At 38.5% G+C, this 24,089-nt stretch overlaps 1 protein-coding gene across 7 annotated transcripts in view; it reads right to left on the bottom strand.

Moving 5' to 3' along the window:
* Positions 1–1,663: 1,663 nt before the first annotated feature.
* RFTN2 (raftlin family member 2) overlaps positions 1,664–24,089 on the bottom strand; it is a 78,982-nt gene continuing 56,556 nt past the window's right edge. For 5 of the 7 annotated variants that reach the window (XM_047870937.1, XM_047870935.1, XM_047870934.1 and 2 more), the window contains exons 9-10: positions 15,732–15,810; positions 3,416–3,747 (exon numbers count right to left, since the gene is read on the bottom strand). In XM_047870937.1, the coding sequence (XP_047726893.1) occupies positions 3,475–3,747; positions 15,732–15,810 (352 nt within the window). In that variant the 3' untranslated portion in view covers positions 3,416–3,474. Of the gene's footprint in view, positions 1,936–2,187; positions 2,492–3,415; positions 3,748–15,731; positions 15,811–24,089 lie in introns of those variants that run through there. The other 2 variants (XM_047870940.1, XM_047870941.1) reach the window with 2 other exon arrangements.

Below are 24,089 nucleotides of genomic sequence, written 5' to 3'. Positions count from 1 at the left end.
AAATCAAGGAACTTGCCACTGGTCATCTTATGTTTGTTTTATGTGTAATGCTCAGGGTTTCAGTTATACATACTTCATGGGAGGAATCTACTCCCATCTTTCTGCAAGCAGAAGTCTCTATATTTTCTTTCATTAAGTGTCTAAGCCTTTTGCCCATTTACAATTGGGTGCTGGGGTTTTTTGTTATTGATTTATTGGAGCCATTTATATATTCTTATTATGAATCTTTTGCCAGGTATGTGCTTTGCAAACATATTCTCCCAGTCTGCAGCTTGCATTTTCATTTATTAAACCATGAGTTTAATGAACAGAAGTTTTAAATTTTGATGAAGTCCAATTCTAGCTACCTTTTGAACTAAACTCCTTTAATGCTAAATGAACCAAGGTCAATATCTGTTGCTTGCAACTAAGAGTATTGGTTGATATAAGCCTACAAAGAATCACCTTGATACTTACACATACCATGATATTAGTGCCCAAAACATTTTTGGAATCCATTTTTGGAATTGGCTCCACAAGAAGTTTATGACCGTAGCAGAAACCAGCCTCATTATTTTAGAGCTTCGCCTAATATTCCACCATCAAACACCATCTGAGAACTTAATCATATGTCAGAACTGGCTGTATAAACTTTAGGTAATTGCACAATAAATTTCACTCTCAAGGTGTGATAAGTTGCACAACAAATATTAGTTAAATGGACGTGCCCTAAATTCTGGTAGTTTGCATTTAGCTAGTTTTCCTACATACCGAGGAGTGTATTGATTTAACATGTTTAGTTACAGGCCTTCTCCACTGTTAGCACCTATTCCATTTGAATTCTCACTTGATTAGCCTTTTCATACAAGGATACTCTGGGGCCCTGAGGAGTTGAGAGAAGGAAATCTTTTTTAGCCTGATGCTGAAAGAGCCACAGTCCTTCCAGCCCTGAGAAAATGGTAGTGAGGAATCAGGGTAGTCAGTCAAGGTTAGGAAAATGAGACAGTCCTCAGCTCGTCCAGAATGAAAGAAATGAAAACACATCTGGTACATTTATATTCAAATATATAAACAACCGCTCCTGATAAAAGATTTGGAGTTAGCTGTGATCTGGATTGACTATAGCTCTACCTCCTGCTTTTATGGGTGTCTGAAGATTCTTGAAAGCCTGTTAATTTTTCCATTTATTTTATACTGAAGGGAATTGTTGTGGTATTGATAGAGCTGCTCATCAGCTCAGTGGTGATTTTTCTGGTGAGTAGGTGTTAAATATTGCCATGAAAGATAACAGGGTGGCATTCAATCCAAATGGGAAAGCCCTAACAGGTGGTTATTGAGACCTAAGACAGGAGATACTGCACCAAGGAAGATGGCAGAACTTCACACCCACATCTATGATCTTGATGTTTTATCATTATAACTTATAGGTATTACAAATTCATATGCCAGGCCTCTAGAATTACATAGTATTATGAAAAGAACCAAATATATAGTTGACAGATAATGATTGGTCGCATCTAACTCCTTAGTCATATAGAGTCCAAGTTTTGTTACTTTTTTTTTGTTTTTAAAGAATAGACTCAAAGCTACTTATATATATTTTAAATGCTCTAAAACCTTGGTCATTATTTCATTATAATACAGATTAAAAGCAAACTGTAAAAAAAAAAAAGATGATTAACACAAATTAAAAAACTTAAAAGTGATTGATAAATTCCTGACTTTTCCTTTAAATTAGAAATATAAATTTCTATCTGTGTTTAATACTTCAAATCCCCTCTACATACTGACAGAATGACATAGGAGTGTCCACCTCTTGTAGACCCTGGCATTGTGAAAACTGACGTTTCTGAGAACACTTCCTGTTTCATAACTCATGACATTGTGTGGGCTGCAGAAGTAATGCTTGTTTCTACCAAAAACTTACCAACCCTTGAATATGGGACTCAGGTTCATCTGAAAATTAAAACAAAGAAAACATTTCTGCAATTGTTAATAGCCATTTCCAAAGAATACTACTAAGCAAAATCTTCTTAAGTTCCTTTATACTTAAGATAATGCTTCTGCATGGTAGAAGTGGGATAATTCCATGTTAATCTTATCAACAATTCATGGAGATTGTCCTAGTTTAGTTATACATGTAATACGTACCTGTCATATGTATAAAATGTATAATGAGCATTTGTGTTCAAGAAATCGATAACCCAATAACAAATGACATTTTATTATTCAAATGATCTTATAATGTCAACACCAATGCTAATAAAAATATATAATATGCTAAATTCATCAATGGCAAAGTCAGTTGTAATTCCCTCGAAGATTCCCACATTTCCAAGTAAGCTTTTCACAGATAAATGAAGATCCTCTATTATGCAGAATTTTCATCTTTAACTGTTAAAGGCTGGGAAAGGCAAAGCCATCCCTATTAGGAGAGCAAGAAAAGCAGAGATGGAACAGATGGGTCTTCATACACATGGAGCTGTAAGTACCTTTCTGCTCTTCATATTATCTGCAATTTAAAATAAAGAAATTCTTTCTACCAAGGTTTCTAAATGTTGAGATGGTGGGTTCTTTTCATATTGAATTTTAAGGGATGCTGCTTTGCTCTATTTCTAAGCTATTGGAAGCAATAAAGTTTAAGCTCAGTGAATCAGTATGGAGTTGGTAACATGGTGACCCTTTCTTTAAAAGCAAAGACATATAGGGGCACCTGGGTAGCTCAGTTGGTTGAATGTCCAACTCTTGATTTCGGCTCAGGTCACAATCCCAGAGTCTTGGGATCGAGCCCCATGTAGGGCTCCATGCTAAGTGTGGAGCCTGTTTAAACTTTTTCTCTCTCCCTCTGCCCCTCTGCCCCTCTGCCCCTCTGCCCCTCTGACCTATTTATATGCTCTTGCTCTCTCTCTCTCCAAAAAAAGACAAACAAAAAGGATTTTTTTGGAAGAATATTTTCACAAACAGGGGCTTGCCTTGTATATACATGTTATAGTTAAAGACAAAATTTGGATTATTGTTATATTCAGGAAATAGGTATTTCATTAATTAGCCCTTTACATGTATGTGAAAGAGAGGGGGATTGAAAGAGAGAGAGATTGCTTTTCAGCTTAAGTAAGATTTTGACTTCCTGAGAACTTTCTAATTAGGTGAAATACTGGCTAATATATTTAGTCTTCTTACCAGGAAATGAATGAAAAGTACATCTTGTACATTCATGAGAAACTGAAGTAGATTATTGGTTAATAACCTAATGAGACATCTGTTTAAACAGATGTTTTAGTTGAGAGAAGTGTAAACATGATTCTAAATTTACAAATACATTGGTTATTCTTCCTTGTCTGGGAGGTTGAGCCAAAGTTTATGCAGATTAGAGGAAAGCCAGAATCTGGAAAAATTCAAAGTATTACATAAATGCAGATAAAGTAATACAATAAAGTCAGTTGGCAATTATTTTAATAGTTATTTACAGGGCCTTCCATTGCTTTACTTCATTGCTCACATACAAGTGACCTGAGTTACTCCATCTTCCTGGTCAAACTGACCGTCGTCTAATTCCCGTAGGACACTGTCATTGCTGCTGAAGCCGGAGAAGCTGCTGTACTGTGTCGGCCTCCTCTCTCTTGTCCAACACTCTCCAGAAGGAGAGAGGAGGCACTCTGCAGGTGGGTTTCTGCTGTCCGTTGGTTGTGATGTGGCTGTGTCCAAACCGATGCTCCTGCTGGTGACTTTGTTCCTGTCTTCACCTTTTGTATGCCGGCTGGCTTTCCTCTGGAACACAAGAGATTGGCAACCAGGAATTAAAAAGAGGGGTGCTTTCCTGTCCTTTTGATCTAGCACATACTGTACTCGGCCTGAAACGTCTCTTCCTTGCTTCTCTTCCAGATCCTGCTCATCTTTAAGGACCAACTGAGAGCCACCCTTCACAGTCTCTCCTCCTCCCAGGTAAGAATGAGCTGCCTCTCTCTTTCACAATCTTTAGTAGCTTCTTGGCACGTCCTTCTCCTCACTGACAGATTGGTTGTGTACATATCTGGGCCCTCAATGGTATCTCTGGGAGAGAGAAACCTGTTGAGATCATACTTTGGGGGAACAAAGTAGGGTAGAAATACACTGAAGGTTCTATTTTTCTTCTTGGTGTTAGTTGCGATACAGACAGCAGGAAAAGGGCTTCATTGGCCACCTCATACCCATTTCACACAGGAATAGGCTGCACAGAAGAGTCACAAATAATTCTGATCATGCTTATACTGAAAGAATGCCTGGAGCGTCTTCCTAGGTCAAGCAGACCACTCTCTCTGTCCTGGTTCAAACTACTTCTGCCTGACATGGTAGGAATGCTCAGCAACCAGACCACCTTAAGCTGCAGATGCTTCTGCTGTGAAATATTTACTGAGGGCTGACAATGTCCTTGGTGCAGTTCAGAGTAAAGAGGACATGGTCTTTGCCAAGGTAGTAAGTCAAAATAAGATATCTAAGCCAATAAAAGGAAATCTCAAGAAGAAAACTGTAGCAACTCAACAGGTAGATGTTCAGACTCCTGATGAGATTTCCTTACCAGGATGTCTTTAACACTGATAACATGACATATTAGAATGTGATCATTTACTCTTAGGAACAAAAATCTGAACAAGGATAAACAAAAAAGAGATAAAATTTAAAAAGATAAAAAAGCACACTAATTTCCCAATTTACACAGAGTTTATTATTTGGATGTTCATTTATATGTTAGATGGAAATTAGGACTTCATTTTCCTAAATGCAACAGCTATAATTATAAAACTTAGGGAAAAAATATAGAAGTCAGATGCCCATGCCCAGGCTAGTCTTATAAAAGTTTATTAACTCAGAAGTTAGTTGAACTGTAATATATAAAATACAGAGGTATATTCTACTGACTTTCATGGCAAATATACAAAGCAAACAAACAGGTTTACTAAATCAGATTTAATGTGCTACCATGGAATGCAACCACGGTCTATGACATTGTTTGTATAGGAACATTGCAGTCCTCAGCATGTTGCATAGAAAGGCGTATGTTGGCAGCTCTTTTTCTTGGCTGAGTTACTGGAGTCCTTGGGCAAGTTTAAGTTTATGGGTCCTGCCTCAACAAGAGCTTTCATGGTCCCAAGTCAGAGATGGTTGTGGTGGTGACATTTCCATTGGCCCCCTTGTATTCATCAGATGCAAATATCAGATCTCAAATCCTTTTCTTTTTATTGTTATTCACTAGTAGCATTAAATTTATTTTTTATTTTTTTAACATTTATTTATTTTTGAAAATTTTTTCTTTTTAACGTTTATTTATTTTTGAGACAGAGAGAGACAGAGCATGAACGGGGGAGGGTCAGAGAGAGGGAGACACAGAATCGGAAGCAGGCTTCAGGTTCTGAGCTGTCAGCACAGAGCCCGACGCGGGGCTCGAACTCACGGACTGCAAGATCATGACCTGAGCCGAAGTCGGCCGCTTAACCGACTGAGCCACCCAGGCGCCCCAAACATTTATTTATTTTTGAGAGAGAGAGAGAGAGAGAGAGAGAGAGAGAGAGAATGAGTGGGGGAGGGGCAGAGAACGAGGGAGACACAGAATCTGAAGCAGGCTCCAGGCTCTGAACTGTCAGCACAGAGCCCGAAGCGGGGTTCCAACCCATGAACTGTGAGATCATGACCTGAGCTGAAGTCAGACGCTTAGCCGACTGAGCCACCCAGGTGCCCCAGAAGTATTAAATTTAATACAAGCATTGGAACCTGACAGATCTACTCTTCAGGTACTGGATTTGAGAATGGCACATTTTCTCTGGCATTGGGACACTCATCAGTGAGGAGATAGCCTTTTGGCTGCAAGAAGGGCTGACGGGTACTGCCAGACTGGGCTCCTTTCTCAAGCCTGGCTACTGGCTCTTTCCCACATGTATAAAGAATTCATTCATTCTTGAATGACCTCTCAATGCTGACTGAAAGAAAATAGGAAGGCAGGGGTGCCTGGGAGCACTTGGCTGCCTGGATCTTTCCTTCTTCACCAATGCCAGGGCCAAAAGTAAATTTTGCAATAAATTCCTTATTGCATGCCAGCCATTAGAGGCCAACTCTCACATACTCAGTGAGAATTTACTTTTTAAAAAAATTTTTTTAATGTTTATTTATTTTTGAGAGAGAGAGACAGACAGACAGACAGAGCATGAGCAGGGAAGCAACAGAGACAAAGGGAGACACAGAATCCAAAGCAGGCTCAAGGCTCCAAGCTGTCAGCACAGAGCCTGACACGGGGCTCGAAATCATGAACCGTGAGATCATGACCGGAGCCAAAGTGGGACACCCAAGCGACTTAGCCACCCAGGTGCCCCATAGTGAGAATTTTCCTAATAAAATGTGGGTATTATTCAGAATAATAAGATACTCTTGGTAATTCACTTATAGATAAGTATTAATAAGTAAACAGCCACCAAATGTAAATTTCACATATTAAAAGATAACACAATACCTAGCAACTCTAGGTTGCTAGGTAACTCTAAAAAAGATTTCAGAACAAACACTTTTATTTTCTTTTTTTACCTCATGACTCTTAATAAATACATCTTCAGCAATGATATTGCCTCCCCTACTCTACTCTCACTCCACATGAAGGAATAGCTTTTACAGCAGATCAAATTGCAATGTTCTTCTAACATAGAGTGTAGGAGTCTGAAGCTCAACCAGTCCTGAGAGGTCATCTGCTTTAACCCCTCATTCTAATGGAGGTAGGACCCAGGCCAAGAAGGAAGATAGGATTTGTCCAAGGTTGGCCTTGAACTGGAGCCCAAGGATCCTATTTCATTCCCTTCACACTACATTATCCATAGCTACAAATTTATGAGTAGACTTAATGGTCAAAGATTTATGTGTTTTCCAAATAAAAATTTCCTTCAGTTACAAAAATAATACATGTTCAGTGTAGAAAACTTGGCAAAAACAAAGAAAAAAGCACAACCTACCCACAATCCTATCTTGCAGAGATACCACTGTTAAAATCTGGTGTATTTTACTATTTCTTTCTCTAAATATGTATGTATTTGCTTATGTCCACATAAATGTATACAGCTCACTTTTCTACTTAGCACTGTATTTTGAATATTTCTCTAAATCAATAAGGAGAAGTTTTCCACACTACATTGCCAGGTTTATTCATATATCTTCTCACTTTTCTCTGATATTTTCACTATAAAATTGGAGGAAATTATACCAAGATCTGGATGCAAATGTCATCCTTGATAATGTCATCCTTGATAAAATCCATTAACTTTTGAGAATCATTCTCATTTGCTAAAAATGGGTGATTCATTTCAAATATATGAGACCCAGTGACAAGTCAGTTGATTTTAGAGTATCCTACCATTCTGGCTTCCATTTTTTACTGTCAGTGTCTTAAAAACAAAAACAAAAGAATGAAGTCAGAATTACACCAGTAATCATAAGACATGGTCAGTGTTGTGATGAACAGGGTAGAAGAAGAGCTAAAAGATATGGTTTAGAAATAAAAACAAGGAGTGGACATTCAGGACTTCTCTTCCTTGTATGTCTCAGGCTTGGGAGAAGATCTCCCATACCTTGTCTCTGTATGTCTCAAGCTGAAGTGTAGCTCTAGTACCATTTGGAAGAGTTAGAGAAACATGCAGAGACACTACCCCCGCTTGCTCACAGAACTTGTTCCTGGGTCATTCCAGCTTAAGGTTGTCAGAATCATTCAAAACTGGTAAGGAAAGGGGTAGTGGACAACTACCTTTCCAGTCAGTTTTCCTATCCACCTTCCTCTCTGCCGTAGTGTGGGCACATGATCCAATCAGATCCAATCAGAGTCCTTCTCTGGGATTGCTATATGGACTCTAGGATAAAGAAGCTCTTTCTTTTTGATGAAGTGGCCACACTCACCTGATTAGAAGCCCTCTGCACATATGCCCCTAGAAGCTGAAATAAACAGATGAAAGAGAACACCCTGGCAATGTGGAATCTCTGGTGTCAGTGCCTGAGGGCTTGGTTCTTATAGCTCTTTATTGATGTTGTAAGCTAGGCTGGTATCCTTTCCACCTAGAAACTAGTAAATTCCCTTATATACACACAGGCTAATCTGAGCAGGGTTTCTGTCCCTTACATTCCCAGGGATACCAATAGATAAGAACACAGGTGGCCTAGAAGAGAGCTGTTCTCCAGCCTGAACATTGTCCTGTGGCAACAGGGACCACTCTTTCTCTTCTGCTCACACCAGGAAAAAAACCCATTTACTTTAAGTGGAAAGCATTCCCTAGATGAAGAACCTCATTAATGATAAAAGCAAAATGCCTTCATCTTGATTTTTGCATAATTTTCTTTAAGATACTCGATGCCCTCTATTTACACTAGCACTTGATTTGATTTCACATGGATTTCAATCAAGGATACTGACAGCTAATGAATTAAGTATGACCCTTATGGTTTTCAAATAATTTCAAATCAACTTCAAATGACTGAAAAAGTAAGAACTAAGTTTAATAATTGTCTCACTGTAAGGTAAAAAAAGAAGTTAATGTGTACATTAATATTTCTTAGTATTCATATATGATTTTATTGTAGCTACCTTGGAAAAGATCTGATTTAGAACATTTTTCTGGCTGCTGCTCCTTCACTTCTTGGTTTGTGTTAGAGAACTGATTCAACAGATGTGTCCAAGAAGTCTTTACCTCTTGAAATCATTCATTTTGAGATATATTTAAAGATAAGAATATTATTTGAATATTATTTTGCTCTCAAGAAGAAAAATAAATTAAAATGGAAACCATTAAAATTAAACTGTCTCCCCAGGATCTATTCTCTCCATTTTTCTTTTAATAACAGAACTCCTCCTGGCAGTGCCTTGCAGTTTTGAGCTGGCCATGTGCTATTTCACCATGTTACCAACTCCCGGTTTCCCGGATTACATTTCCCAGTCTCCCTTGCAGATACCTGTGGTGACATAAATAAGTTCAGGTCAATAGGATGTGAGAAGAAATACGTGACTTGGGGGTCAGTGCCTTAGAAGCATGCCTGGGACTCCTCTTTCCTGCTTCTTGCAGGCTGAACACAGCAACAACTGTGGCAGAAGCCCTGGGTCCAGAGGCAGAAGCCAAATGTGGAGGGCGGCAGAGCTGACCTGTCATGAAGCAGAGCCTCGCCCTACCCTAGAGGACCTGCTCAGCTTCAGACTATGATGACAGAGAGACCCTTCTGTTGTGTTTAAATCATTCCTTATGGGTCTTTTTTTGGTATAGCATCTTAGTAACTAGTTACCAATTAATAATGAATGAATAAGCTATTGGGTGACTAATGCTTTTCAGCTTAATTTTCCCCAACTTTCATATTAAGAAAAAATTTCAAGTATACAGAAAGTTTAAAGGACAGTACAACAAACACCATATACTCACTACCTAATTCTAAACTTGTTGATAATTGTGCTATATTTCTCATATATACATATGTTTTTTAGAACATCAAAAAACATTCCCGGGGCACCTAGATGGCTCAGTTGGTTGAGCGTCCTACTCTTGATTTGTGCTCAGGTCATGATCCCAGGGTTGTGGGATCAAGCCGCTCATTGTCTATGCTAAGTGTGGACCCTTCTTAAGACTCTCTCTCTCTCTCTCTCTCTCTCTGGGCCTGGGTGGTTCAGTCGGTTAAGCGTCTGACTTCGGCTCAGGTCATGATTTCACAGTCCGTGAGTTCAAGCCCCACGTTGGACTCTGTGCTGACAGCTCAGGGAGCCTGCTTCAGATTCTGTGTCTCCCTCTCTCTCTGCCCCTCCCCTGCTCATGCTCTGTCTCTTTCTGTCTCAAAAATAAATAAAAACATTAAAAAAAATTAAAAAGATTCTCTCTCTCTCTCCCTCTGCCCCTCCCTTTCTCTCTCTCTAAAATAAAAAAAAAAGTTAAAACAAATTAAAACAAAGAATTCCTGCATACTAGCTGAAAGCAATTTTTAGCTGGAGAAAATGGAGGGTCGTTAGGCATTTCTAGATTCTTCTTCAATTTCTCCATAGAGTTACTAGTGATTAATCATCTAGTATTGAAAGAAAAACATTCTTACTGAAAACAAAACCAACATTTCACTTCTCATGACAAGGCAATGTGGCAAGGCCACTACATGTTTTCTCACTGAATCCTCCTCACGATCCTGTGGTAAGTACCAGTGTTGTCCATCTTTTACGGATGAGGACACGGAGGCTTGCAGATTGTGACACACACACACACACACACTATCCCCTGGCATCCTTTTCATGTTTTGTTTTCTACTCCTAAGAACACCACAGAATGGAAACTCTATTCTGAATTAGTGGAAACTAAATACTTTTAAATGACCTTTGTTTCTTTTAAATAATTATCAAAGGGAAGTGGGCTGAAGAATTTAACTGAAATAGAGACTTTTAGGTAATAAAAAAAAATCAATGAATTTTGAGTATTCAAAAGAAACAAAAAAGTTAAGAAAAATATTTTGGAAGAAAAGTTGGGAACATTTTAATAGATGGAGGTAAAATCCTGGTTGGAGTCTTTTATTCTACTGAATGTAAAATAATTGAATTTATTTAGAGGTCTCTCTCCAAAATAAAGAAAAATACAAATAGATGAAAGGAACAAGACAGAAAGACCTTGGTTTATCATCCTGTGTAGCCTTACTTCATAAGAATTTCATTACCCAAGGACAGTCTTTAATGAAGGACAAAGACATAAAAAATTTAGTCTGTGTGATTTATAAAGCAATCTTTTAATTTTTAAATTATTATATACTAGGGGTGCCTGGGTGGCTCAGTCGGTTAAGCATCCGACTTCGGCTCAGGTCGTGATCTCGTGGTCTGTGAGTTCAAGCCCCGCGTTGGGCTCTGTGCTGACAGCTCAGAACCTGAAGCCTGCTTCTGATTCTATGTCTCCCTGTCTCTCTGACCCTCCCTCCATTCATGCTCTGTCTCTCTCTGTCTCAAAAATAAATAAATGTTAAAAAAAAATTAAAAAAAAATTATTATATACTAAAAGTGTATAGTTCTATAAATTTCAACACTTATGTATAGTTTTGTGTAACTATAATAGGACATGTAACAGTTTTATTACCTCTTGCAAACTCCCTGTGTGATCCCTTTATCACTTCCCTTCCCCAAATCCCTAATTCCTAGCAACCACTGACATGTTCTCCACATTATATCATTATCTCTTTGAGACTATCATATAAATGGAATATTTTTTATTATTTCTAAATTGCAATATGATTAACATACAGAGCTATATTAATTTCAGGTGTACAAACAGTGATTCAACAATTGTATACATTACTCAGTGCTCATCATGATAAGTGTACTCTTTTTTTAAATATGAAATTTATTGTCAAATTGGTTTCCATACAATACCCAGTGCTCATCCCAACAGGTGCCCTCCCCAACACCCACCACCCACCCTTGCCTCCCTTGATAAGTGTACTCTTAACCCCCATCATCTATTTCATCCATCCCCCTTCCCCCAGCCTCTTCTCCGCTAACCACTGGTTTGTTCTCTATATATAGGAGCCTGTTTTTTTGTTTGTCTCTTTTTTTCTTTGTTCATTTGTTTTGTTTCTTAAATTCTACTTATGAGTGAAATCATACAACGTTTGTCTTTCTCAGACTTATTTCACTTAGCATCATACTGTCAAGATCTATCCATGTTGTTGCTAATGGCAAGACTTTGTTCTTTTTTATGGCTGAGTAATACTCCATTGTATGTATATACCACACCTTCTCTCTCTATTCATCTATTGATGGAAACTTAGGTTGCTTCCATATCTTAGCTATTGTAAACAATGCTGCAATAGATATAGGGGTACATATCTCTTTTTGAATTAGTGTTTTCATATTTGTGGGGTAAATGCCCAGAAGTGGAATTACTGGATCATAATGGTATTTCTATTTTTAAGTTTTTGAGGAACTTCCATACAGTTTTCCACAGAGGCTGCACCAATTTATACTCCCACCAATAGTGCACAAGGATTCCTTATTCTTCACATCCTTGCCAATACTTGTTATTTCTTATCTTTTTTATATTAGCCATTCTGACTGGTATGAGGCCATCTCTCACTGTGGCTTTGATTGCATTTCCCTGATGATGAGTGATGTTGAGCATCTTTCCATGTGTGTGTGGGACATCTGTATGCTTCTTTGGAGAAATGTCAGTCTTCTGCCCATTTTTAATTGGATTATTTGTTTTTGTGCGTGTGTTAAGTTGTGTAGGTTCTTTATATATATTTTGGATAGTAACCTTTTATCAGATATGTCTTTTGCAAATATCTCCTCCAATTCAGTAGGTTACCTTTTTTTTTTTTTTTTTGGTAAAATGTTCAGTCTGTAACCTTTTGAAACTGACTTCTTTTAATCAGCATGCTTTTGCAATTAATTCAACTCCTTGTGTATATAATTATTTCATTCATTTTTATTTCTGAGTGGTATTTTATTGTATGAATGTACCATAGTTGTTTAGCCATTCACCTGTTGAAGACACTTGAATTGTTTCCAGTTTTTGGAGATTATGAATAGAACTGACATAAACATTTCTGTTCCATTTATATTTCAATTTCTATTTCTCTAGGGTGAATACCCAAGAGTGGTTTTGCTGGGTCATATTGTAAGTGTGTGTTTAACCTCAAAAGAAGTTGCCAATTGTTTTTCCAGAGTGGTTGTATCATTCTGCATTTCTACTAGCTTTGTTTGAATGTTCCAATTGCCCTTCTCCTTTGCTAGTTCTTGGTATTGTCAGTATTTTTTATTTTAGTCATTCTCAATGGTGCAGAGTAGTATCTCATTATGGTTTTCATTGCATTTCCCTAATGGCTAATGATTTAAATGACTTTTTAAATGCTTATTTCTCATCTACATCCTTGTTGGTGAGGTGTCCAAGTCTCTATGCTATTTTTTAGAGTTGTTTGTTCAGTTTTTAGAGTTCTTGGTACATTCAAGATACAAGTTCTCTGTCATATATGTGATTTCAAGGTTTTTTTTCTCCTAATCCATGGTTTGCCTTTTCACTTTCTTAAAAAAATTCTCAAGCTATCTGGAAAATTGATTAAAACATATCTGTGAAATAAAAAACCAAATTCTAAAAGTAAAGGTCTTAAACTCAGAATGGATTAAAGACCTAAATGTAGGACCTGAAACCATACAAACTTCTAAAAGAAAACATAGGCAATCATCTCTTGGACGTTGATCTTAACAACATTTTCCTGGATATGTCTCATCAAGCAAGGATAACAAAAGCAAAAATAAACTATTGGGATTACATCAAACTAGAAAGCTTTAGCACAGCAAAGGAAATCATCGACAAAATGCAAAGGCAACCTACTTAGAGGGAGAAGATATTTACAAATGATATATAGGATAAGAAGTTAACATATAAAATATATAAAGAATGCATACAACTCAACACCAAAAAAAAAAAAAATAATAAAAGTGTGATTAAAAAATGGGCAGAGAACCTGAACAGACATTTCTCCAAAGAAGACATATAGATGTCCAATACACACATAAAAAGATGGCTCAACATTCACCATCAGGGAAGTAGAACTCAAAGCCACACACCAGTCAAATTGGCAAGGATGTGGAGAATAAGGAATCCTTGTGCATTGTTGGTAGGAGTGTAAATTGGTGTAGCCACTGTGGAAGACTGTATGGAAGTTCTTCAAAAACTTAAAAATAGAAATACCATTATGATCCAGTAATTCCACTTCTGGGCATTTACCCCATAAATATGAAAACACTAATTCAAAAAGAGATATGTACCCCTATATCTATTGCAGCATTATTTACAATAGCCAAGGTATGGAAGCAACCCAAGCATCCACTGATAAATGAATAGATAAGGAAGTTGTGGTATACACACACAATGGAATATTGCTGGGCCATAAAAAAGAACAAAGTCTTGCTATTAGCAACAACATGGATAGATGTAGAGAGTATAACGCTAAGTAAGATAAGTCAAAGACAATACCATATGATTTCACTTATATGTGGAATCTAAAAAACAAAACAAACAAAAAATTTAAAACACAGAGAATAATAAATACAGAAAGCAAATTGGTGGTTGACAGTGAGAAAGGGGTGGAAGGACGGGCAAAATAGGTGAAGGTGATTAAGGTATAAACTCCAGCTATAAAGTAAGTAAGTCATGAAGATGAAAAGTACAGCATAGGAAAGAGAGTCAGTAACATTGTAATAATGTTGTATGGTGACAGATGGTAACTACACTTACGGTGGTAATCCCTGCATAATGTATAGAATTGCTGAATCGCTAAGTTGTGCACCTGAAACTAATATAACCTATGTCAACTATACGTCAATATTAAAAATAAAATAATAAATAAAAGCTAAAATTAAGAATGAAAAAAAGTAGCTTCAGAGGTCAAGACAGAGAAGATTGCACAGGTGTGTTGCAATATTAGGCACACCCACTTCCAAAAAACTTTTCCTTTACCCTCTTATTTCAGTACCTGAGGCCTACAAATTAAACTAACAAAAGATAGATTAACAGGAGAAAAGATTTATTTTGGATGTACATGGGGCTTCACAGAGAAAAAGTGAAAGCCCAAAGAGACAGTTAGACTGAAAGCTTATACATGATTTCAACAAACGATGATAGATTGTGGAAAAGTGACTAGACAAAGGAACAGGTTTTGAGCTTCTATGGGCAGCAAATTGTGGAAAGGTAAGTATATGGGGAACCTAAGGGAAGATCAAGGTTATTTTAGTAAGATTTATTTATGTAGACCCAAGTCAGTGCTGTCTCCAGTGAGGAATCATCTCTAGTGATTAGGAGTCTTCTCCTATTCCTGGTATAGGAGAGGAGGACAACTTTACAAATGGAAATTTATGTTACCTGTTTTTAAAAAAGATTTTATTTTTAAGTAATCTCTACACCCAATGTGGGGGTTGAAATAACAATACAAGAGTCACCTGCTCTACTGACTGAGCCAGCCAGGTACCCTTATGTTAACTTTAAAAAGGGAAATTTATGCCCGGTTTTTATGAGAAAGGGAGAGGGTAGAAGTTACTCCTGTGTCTGTGTTTCTTAATTACCTTCAGCTCAAAATAATCCTTTGCCAAAGTGGCAAATTTGGGGGTAACATATTTTGATCCCCTTTGGAACTGTCTCATGTCACCTGTTACTGGCACATTTCCTTTGTTGTTATGTTGTTTTGGAGACTATTTCCATATCGAGTCCACATTTCCTCATCTGTATTCACCATTTAGAATTACAACGTGAGGGGCGCCTGGGTGGTGCAGTCGGTTAAGCGTCCGACTTCAGCCAGGTCACGATCTCGGGGTCCGTGAGTTCGAGCCCCGCGTCGGGCTCTGGGCTGATGGCTCAGAGCCTGGAGCCTGTTTCCGATTCTGTGTCTCCCTCTCTCTCTGCCCCTCCCCCGTTCATGCTCTGTCTCTCTCTGTCCCAAAAATAAATAAACGTTGAAAAAAAAAATTTTTAGAATTACAACGTGAGTTTAAGGATTAACTGCTTCCATAGAACATTTGGTTAATAAAGCATTGGGACACCTGGGACTCAGTTGGTTAAGCGTCTGATTCTTGATTTTGGCTCAGGTCATGCTCTCACGTTCGTGGGACTGAGCCCAGTGTTGGGCTCCGCACCACCGCTTGGGATTCTCTCTCTGCCCCTCCTCCGCTGGAGCCCAACTTTGAGTGTGTGCACTCTCTCTCTCTCAAAATAAATAAATAAACTTAAAAAAAAAAAAGCATCAGTTTTACTCACTTCTGGTGTTTGAGCAGCTGAATTCCACATAACTGGTCTCTGAAGGAACACAACCTGCTTTGTAGCCAAATTCCCTTCACTGCAAATTAAAACAATAGCATTAGTATTTGCGAATTAGTAATCCTCTATATTTCGCACTTGGCTAGAATATTCCACCTGTATTCTTTGTAAAATAATCTTCTTATTCAAAAATGATTATAAATATGATTCTATATAAATATGATTCTATTTGATTCCTAAGGAAAAACAAGAAAAAATGCCTAAAAAATGAATATAGTCATTACAAAAGAAAAATTTGTTTAAAAGTTGTAATATCCATGTGCTAACGTAACTATTTTATCTTCTTTTGCCCCCTCCTAATCTTCTTTATCAACATGTGAATTTCTGCAGGTCTGTAACCACTACATATTTGCATTTCTGTGTTCTATACTTTTCACTGAACACCCTTTCCTTGTTTGTGCACTGGTGATCGTATTCTTAATAGCTTCAGATTATCTCGAAGAATTAAGATACTAAAATGTATTAAGTCTTTCCTATGTGACTGGAAAATTAGGTTGTTTCCAGTTTTTTTGCTACTTTTAAATAATGTTGCTATAAAATATGTATAGTCTTCCTTATTCTTATGACTTATTTCCTTGAGATAAATTCTTAGGAGTAGGATTATTAGGTCAAAAGGGTATGATTTAAGCTTCTTGGTATGCATTGTCAAATTTGCCTTATAAAAAGAAGAGACCAATTTGGGCTGCCACATGTGAGAGATTGTATATACATTTTCAATTGAAGGACTTGAGCCACAGCTAGTTTTATTTTCAGATGCTTCTTTGTAGTCAGCTACTCAGTATTCTCCTTATTTAACTATCATCATGGCAAATTACCCCTTGCCAAAGACTACTTGGGGTTTGTATTTCTCTGAAATGCTTTTCACAGTCTCCATGGATTTATGGGGAGGAGTGTCTGTAGCTAATGTTGCTCAGTTACGACTTTTATTATGCAAAAAACCCAAACAAAACCTCACTATTAGCTGCATTTTATGCTGAGCTCTTTTTCTGGAAAACAAACGCAACATTGAAACTCTGGCCCTAGTGGTATATGTCAGCCCCACACCATTTGAAAATCCCCAGTTTACTGATACTGTTGAATTTTGAGAAACCGCAAAATTTCCCCCACAGTGTTACTGAGAGACTGCTGCTTTTTTATTTTTATTTTTAAAAGAATGCTTCTAGTCTAATCTCATTTTAGTTTGATCTTATCTTCGATTAGAAGAAAAGACTTGGTATGAAGTACAGTTGACCCTTGAACAACGAGGGGGTTAGGGGCATTAACCCCCTCCCTGCCACAGTCAAAAATCCATGTATAACTTTTGATTACCCCAAAACTTAACTACTAATAGCCTGCTGTCGACTAGGAGCCTTACTGATTATATAAACAATCAACACATAATTTGTGTGTGGTGTGTATCATATACTGTATTCCTACAATACAGTAAACCAGAGAAAAGAAAATGTCGTGAAGAAAATTATAAGGAAGAGAAAATACATTTACAGTTTTGTACTATATTTATCAAAACAAACCTGCTTATAAGTGGACCTGTGCAATTCAAACCCATGTAGTTCAAGGGTCAACTGTATATTGTAACTTTTGGGAACAATCATCAGGACACATGGGTTATGACATAGGCATACAGGGAAGGAACTAGCAGTGTAGAGAATAGGCTGTCTGTTTGGGAGGTACAGAATATGCTGGAAAAGGCTGAGGCTTTGGAGCCTAAGAGTTCCTGGGTTCAATCCCAACTCTACCATAATAGCTGATGAGACCACCTAATAGCTGGTAAAATTTGGCAAAATTTTAGACTCTCTGCACTTCATTTCCTATCATGACTTTGTGAAGGATAGATATGTTGATGTGCATGAACACCTTCGCTGTGCCTGCCACTAGAAGAAGTACAACAAATGTGATTTCCTTCTACTTTTTCTATCTGTTTAATGAAATGTAGGGTGGAGTTAAGTGGGAGGGAAATGTCCCGGAATCAAAAATCCCTTCCAGAGAGAAAAGTCAAGGGAGGGAGAGGGTACCCGAGAATACAGAGGACATTTCTGGGTAATGGTCAAAGTGTGTGATTCAGGTAGGGAAACCCACGAGAGGACCAGGCCTCGAGCTATGGAAAGATGAGAAACCATCAGGGCAGAATTACTCTTCTTGAATAGAAAGCAGGAGAAGGTCAAGGTAGGGATTGTGAGTGACCCTGGAGTGAGTTCTTTCCAACACATTATAGGATGTGAATATACATGAAATCTGAATGTCCTAGGATGTGGTGTTTGACTTAGAGCAGGCTTCTCAACCTTTACTAATGGGGTAAAATAGTAAATGCAGAGATAGCTTCTTTGCTGACTGTAATAGGACAGTCTTCACATGCCCAGATAAGGCTGTGGAAGGTCAGCATCTTCCCATCTCTTGGGGAGGTCCTTAGAACAAGTTCTTCAGTTTGAAATATGTCTGAGATTGCTATGTCCCTAGTTTTCTGAGGGCCATTCTGATTTTTTTTTTTACAGTGTTAAGTTTTATTTTTAAATTATTTTTAAGTTTATTTATTTGAGTAAATCTCTATACCCAACATGAGGCTTGAACTCACAACCCAGAGATCAAGAGTTGCATGCTCTTCTGATTGAGCCAGCCAGGCACCCTAAGGCCATTCTGATTTAAAATAGGTCCTACTAATTATCAACAGTAGTGGAACTGTGGAAAGAGCCCAAATGTCCATGGACTGATAAATGGAAAGGTTTGGCATGCATATATATATATATATATATATATATATATATATATATATGATGGAATATTAGCCATCAAAAAGAATGAAATCTTGGGACACCTGGGTGGCTCAGTCGGTTGAGTGGATGACTTCAGGTCAGGTCATGATCTCCCAGTTTGTGAGTTGGAGCTCCACATCAGGCTCACTGCTAACAGTGCAGAGCCTGCTTTAGATCCTCCTTCCCTCTCTCTTTGCCCCTCCCCTACTCGTGCTATCTCTTTCTCTCAAAAATAAATAAGCATTAAAAAAAAAAGAATGAAATCTTGCCATTTGCAATGACGTGGATGGAGCTAAAGTATATTATGCTATGCGAAGTAAGTCAGAGAAAGACAAATGTATGATTTCACTCATATGTAGAATTTAAGAAACAAAACAGATGAACATATGGGAAAGGGAAAAAAAAAGAGAGAGGGAAACAGATTCTTAAATACAGAGAACAAACTGAGGGTTGATGGAGGGAGGTGGGTGGGGGATGGACTAGAAGAGTGATGGGTGTTAAGGAGGGCACTAAGTGACAAGCCCTGGGTGTTGTATGTAATGATGAATCACTAAATTCTACTCCTGAAACTAATATTGCACTGTATGTTAATGAACTAGAATTGAAACTTGAAAAAGAAAAAAGAAAATAGGTCCTGCTATTTTCAGAACATCTGTGAGAGAGACATGGACCTCCTTTTGGTTTAGAGAATCTAAGCATGGTAGAACTAAGGGACAGAAGCCTGACAGAGCAACAACTATCTGAAAGGGTGAGTGCCTCACAGCCTCAGTGGCTCTGGAGGTAATTCTGTCTGCTGAGCTGGGATAGGATATTTGTCCTGTAGCGCAGTTTCTGAAAGGATTTGACTGGTGGTGTCATTACTTGACCAGGGAGGGTTCGCATGCCCTGGATACTCAGAGGACAGGGCCTATATCTCCTATTCCCTACAGCAATTTTCATCCAAAAAGTGTTAGTTAACTGAGTAACTTGGTGTTTTTCTGAGAGGAATTTAAAACTCTTCACATCCTCTTCCAGACTATTATTAGTTGGGCAATCATGCTTTGATGTCATAGAAAATGAACACGGCTTCTGAGAAATGGCAGATTTTCACAGAAGTGCTGAAAGAGTTCTGGCACAACCTGTGTTGGTCAAGAGCATAAGCTTCAAGGATAAGCTGGCCAAGGAAATAGTCTGCAAAGGTGTAAAACCATCCACTATTCTTCCTTTCTGAGGGCAGCAAATAATCCCTTGTGCCACTGTCAGCATGAGGGACGGGTCAGCCACTTCAGGCCTGGAGAGGCTAAGTTCCCTGCAGGCAATGATGGGGAGCAGGGTGAGGTATAAAAGGGCCCAGATGGGGGAAGGGAAAGGAGGGTCATTAGTACAGAAGGACCAGGAAAGTATCATGACTCTAGAGGCCAAAGTCCATGTGCGACCTGAGGCATTGGTCCAAACTGAAGGAGATAAAACAAAGGTCGGATCTGTGAGGCCTAGCGGAAAATGCAGTTGGTGGGAGAAGCCAGTGTCAGATCCACGCATCTCACCAGACCGAACCAGGCGAAGTAGAGTGAAAGGGTAAAGCCTGAATCAGTGTCAGGTTCACACCTAGAATCAGACAAACACCAGAGGGCAGGTGTGGACCTAGAAGAAGCAGAAGAGGCCACCAGTATTGCTGTTGTCCCTGGGACATGGGCTCTTTTGCTCTTTGTCTTGGTATTATGCTCACCTCTTAATGTGGGCATACACTACTATAGGGTCTGGGGAGTGAGCATAAGCGTAAGGAATCAGGCCACAGATGGGGAAGAAAATGAGTTTTTGACCAGTTCTACAGCTTTACACTACAAAATGTGGGGACACATCCTTTTTCTGTGATATATTTATTGGAGAGGATGTTGAGTGTGGGGGAAACAGCATGTATATGACTTTAGAGTCAGACCAATGCTGGGTTTCCATCTGAGTTTTGCTGCTTACTAGCTATGTGATGCTGAGCTAGTTACTCAGAGTTTCTGAGCCTCCCGTTTCTCTTCTGTAAAACAGGTGGTCCAAACAATATCTGTGAGGTGATGGAAGTAAAGTTCTTAGCACAGATCCTGGAGCACAGTAGATGCTTTATAAATGTTTCCTTCTCTCTTCCCTACCTTCTTCTATGCCTTTCATATGAAAGCAAAAAGAAGACTTTCTATTTGGGTATTGTTTAAAGGAGAGAGGTTTGCTATGGCATCAACAGACTACTAAGAAAGAGACTAGCTTCCCAACAACAGAAGATCTCATGGACTAAAGTAAGAAGGGTAACTTGGAGGGGCGCCGGTGTGGCTCAGTCGGTTGAGCGACTGACTTTGGCTCAGGTCATGGTCTCACGGTTCGTGAATTTGGGCTCTGTGCTGACAGCTCGGAGCCTGGAGCCTGCTTCAGATTCTGTGTCTCCCTCTTTCTCTGCCCCTCTCCTGCTCACACTGTCTCTCTCTCTCTCAAAAATAAATATAGGTTAAAAGAAGAAGGGTAACTTGGGATTTGTGTAGTGCTTTTGGTACACTATTTTCCTTGTTAATGAGCACTTTTGCCTCTTACGATAGCCACCCCCCTTTTTAAAAAGGCTTGATTTTTAAGTAATCTCTACACCCAATGTGGGGCTTGAACCTAGAACCCAGAGATCAAGAGTCACATGCTCCACCGACAGAGCTGGTCAGGCGCCCCTCTTATGATAGCCCTTTGAGGTGGGCAGAGAAGATATTATTTTATCCATTTTATGGATAAGGAAATTGAGACGCAGAGTTTTTAAGAGTTTTGTCTTGGGTCTTCTATTTCCCACAACACCATACTATCTCTACAAGTGTAGAATGAATTCAGTAAAGCTCTGACTACAGAGAAGAGTGGCCTAATTTAATTCCATTCTGCTGGAACACTTTATAATGAATGGATAAGCATAGACTACTTTGCAAAAGTTCAGATTTTTATGTAGCTTCTCCCAAATGAATAATTTCAGCTTATAATGTGCAGGGGTTGTAGTGGAGAATAGTGAAGAAAATAAAAACAAGTGTTCATTTTCCTCTGGGCCAATTAGATTATTTAAACAGACCACACAGGTCCTGGTGTTCATATGGTGAGAGAAGGAGAGAGAGGGCAAGTTCTTGACTCTTGGCATTTAAGCACCACATATAAGATGGATCATTGAAACCTTTTCCTTAAAAAAATTCCCCCTTTGGGGGCACCTGGCTGGCTCAGTTGGTTAAATGTCGGACTCTTGATTTTGGCTCAGGTCATGATCTCATGGTTTGTGAGATTGAACCCCATGTCGGGCTCTGTGCTCACAGCATGGAGCCTGCTTGGGATTCTCTCTCTCCCTCTCTCTCTGCCCCTCTCCCACTTGTGCTCTCTTTCAAGATAAATAAACATTAAAAAAAAAACATCTCCCCATGAATTCAGTTAAGAGTGAACAGCACTACTTAAAACAAGCAAGCAACAAAAACAAAATTAAAAAGCATTTCTATCACAGTTTGATAACATCTTTAGTGGTATTTAAGCTTTTAGGTTATTTTTGCAGGAAGTTATTTATAAGGACAACATTGGGCAAAAGATTTAAATAGGTGCTTTACAAAAGAAACATCCAAATGGCCAATAAACATATGAAAATGTGCTCAATCTCAGTAGTAACTAGGTAAATACAAATTAAAACCACACCGACATCATACTGTATACGCACTAGGATGGCAAAATTTAAAAATCTGACAATATTTTTTGTAGGAGCAATGGGAACTTCATATTCTGCTGTTAGGAGTGTAAACTGCAACATTCTATTTGGAAAGAGTCTGGCATTTATCTAACAAAGCTAAAGAAATGCCCTATGACCCAGCAACACCACTTCCAGATCTATTCGCTTGAGAAACTCATGCCCGTGTGCACTAGGATCCCTGCTCATGTTCAGGATAGCGCTGCTTGTCATAATCAACCATTGGAGCCAAACATAAAATTCCATTTGTGTAAAATTCAAAAACAGGCAAAACTGAACTGTATACAGTTTAGATACACATGCAAGAGTGATAAAACTCTTGGGCAAAGCAAGGAAGTGATTATCCTAAAAGTTGGGATGTTAACTCTTGAGTGAAGGGAGTAGATGTGATGGGGAAATACGTGGAGTGCTTTCAAGGTTCCGATATTGTTTCTTGTCCAGTAGAAACTACACAAGTGTTTACAATTATACCCATTTGTGTTTTGTGCACTTTATACTTGTATATTTAAGAAAAATTGTTTTATGAGTACAGGTAATGGTGACATGAAGGAGAATGGTTGTAGATTTACACATGATAAAAAGGATCCCTCCCCTTTCACATTTATTCTTTGGTAAAAATCAGTCTTGAATTCTTTGGGTTTGATTAGAAGAGGTCTTTAGGAATTCATTCACCTGTACTAACTTTCCCTGGAATATATCTTGCATTTTCCTGTGTTTTTGCTTAAGATTTCCAGAGAAAGGAAATAATTTGTGGTACCCATACTTCAACTTTCTACCTTCTATGCACATAGCAGGCATCACTAATTGATTGATCACTGCATTCTTTTTTGCTGAGCCTGGTTCTAGTCTCAGAATCCTTGGTTTTATAGTGTTCCAGGCAGCCACTACCAACAGACTAGTGCTGCTACATGAGATGAAACAGAATAGTAAATAATTAGTCCTATTTGCCACAGGGAGTATTCTCCTCTCTAAAACTGCTTTCAGAAGATCTGTTCTTTCCTAAAGTTCCCCCTCAGACACACAGCTTTCGCAGACCTGCCCTCCTCCTTCAATGAAGTCCCCTAGCATATCCAACTGCTTTATACTCAACTCTTCATTATTGCTTCCCCAAAAAAGACTTTTTAGATATTTCTCCTCAAATTACCCCCAATCCCATTAAATTTTAATCCTAAAGATATGCTGTGTTTGTGTTTATGTACCGTGACCTTTTGGAGGGCCACAAACCACTGTAGTATTTAAGATTTTTTTACCTCCCCTTATAACTAATTTTCACCCCCTTGGGGCAGTATCACCCCTATTGAGAATACATGCTCTAGACCTCCACTGCAGGACTTGTCATGAGCTGTTCTGCATTAGTTATTTGTAATGGTGTTGCGTCTCCAAGCCGACTACGAGTTCCTTCCTGGAAGCCAGAGTCAGCCCCTAGAGTGAGTAAAATATTGCCTTGTACATATCAGGCACTCAGTAGATATTTGAGTTGAACTGAAAGAACATTTTCAAATAAAATGCAAAAATGTGATTCAGTTTGAGTACAACTGAAATGGTTCTAAATGAGTGGCTTATCTGTAGCTGTTTAGTCATTTGTGGGATAAAAATACTCTTGGGGCACCAGGGTGGTTCAGTTGGTTAAACATCTGACTCTTGATTTTGGTTAAGGTCATGATTTCAGATCTTGAGACCAAGTCCCGCATCGGGCTCTGTGCTGACAGCATGGAGCCTGATTGGGATTCTCTCTCTCCCTTTCTCTGCCCCTCCCCACCCCCCCCACTCATGCACACACTCTCTTAAAAATAAATAAATAAACTTAAAAAAAAACTTTTATAAAGAGCTTTCATTTATGATTGT

Source organism: Prionailurus viverrinus, chromosome C1 (assembly GCF_022837055.1).
Source record: "Prionailurus viverrinus isolate Anna chromosome C1, UM_Priviv_1.0, whole genome shotgun sequence".
NCBI lineage: Eukaryota > Metazoa > Chordata > Mammalia > Carnivora > Felidae > Prionailurus > Prionailurus viverrinus.
This window is presented reverse-complemented; position numbering and strand designations above follow the sequence as displayed.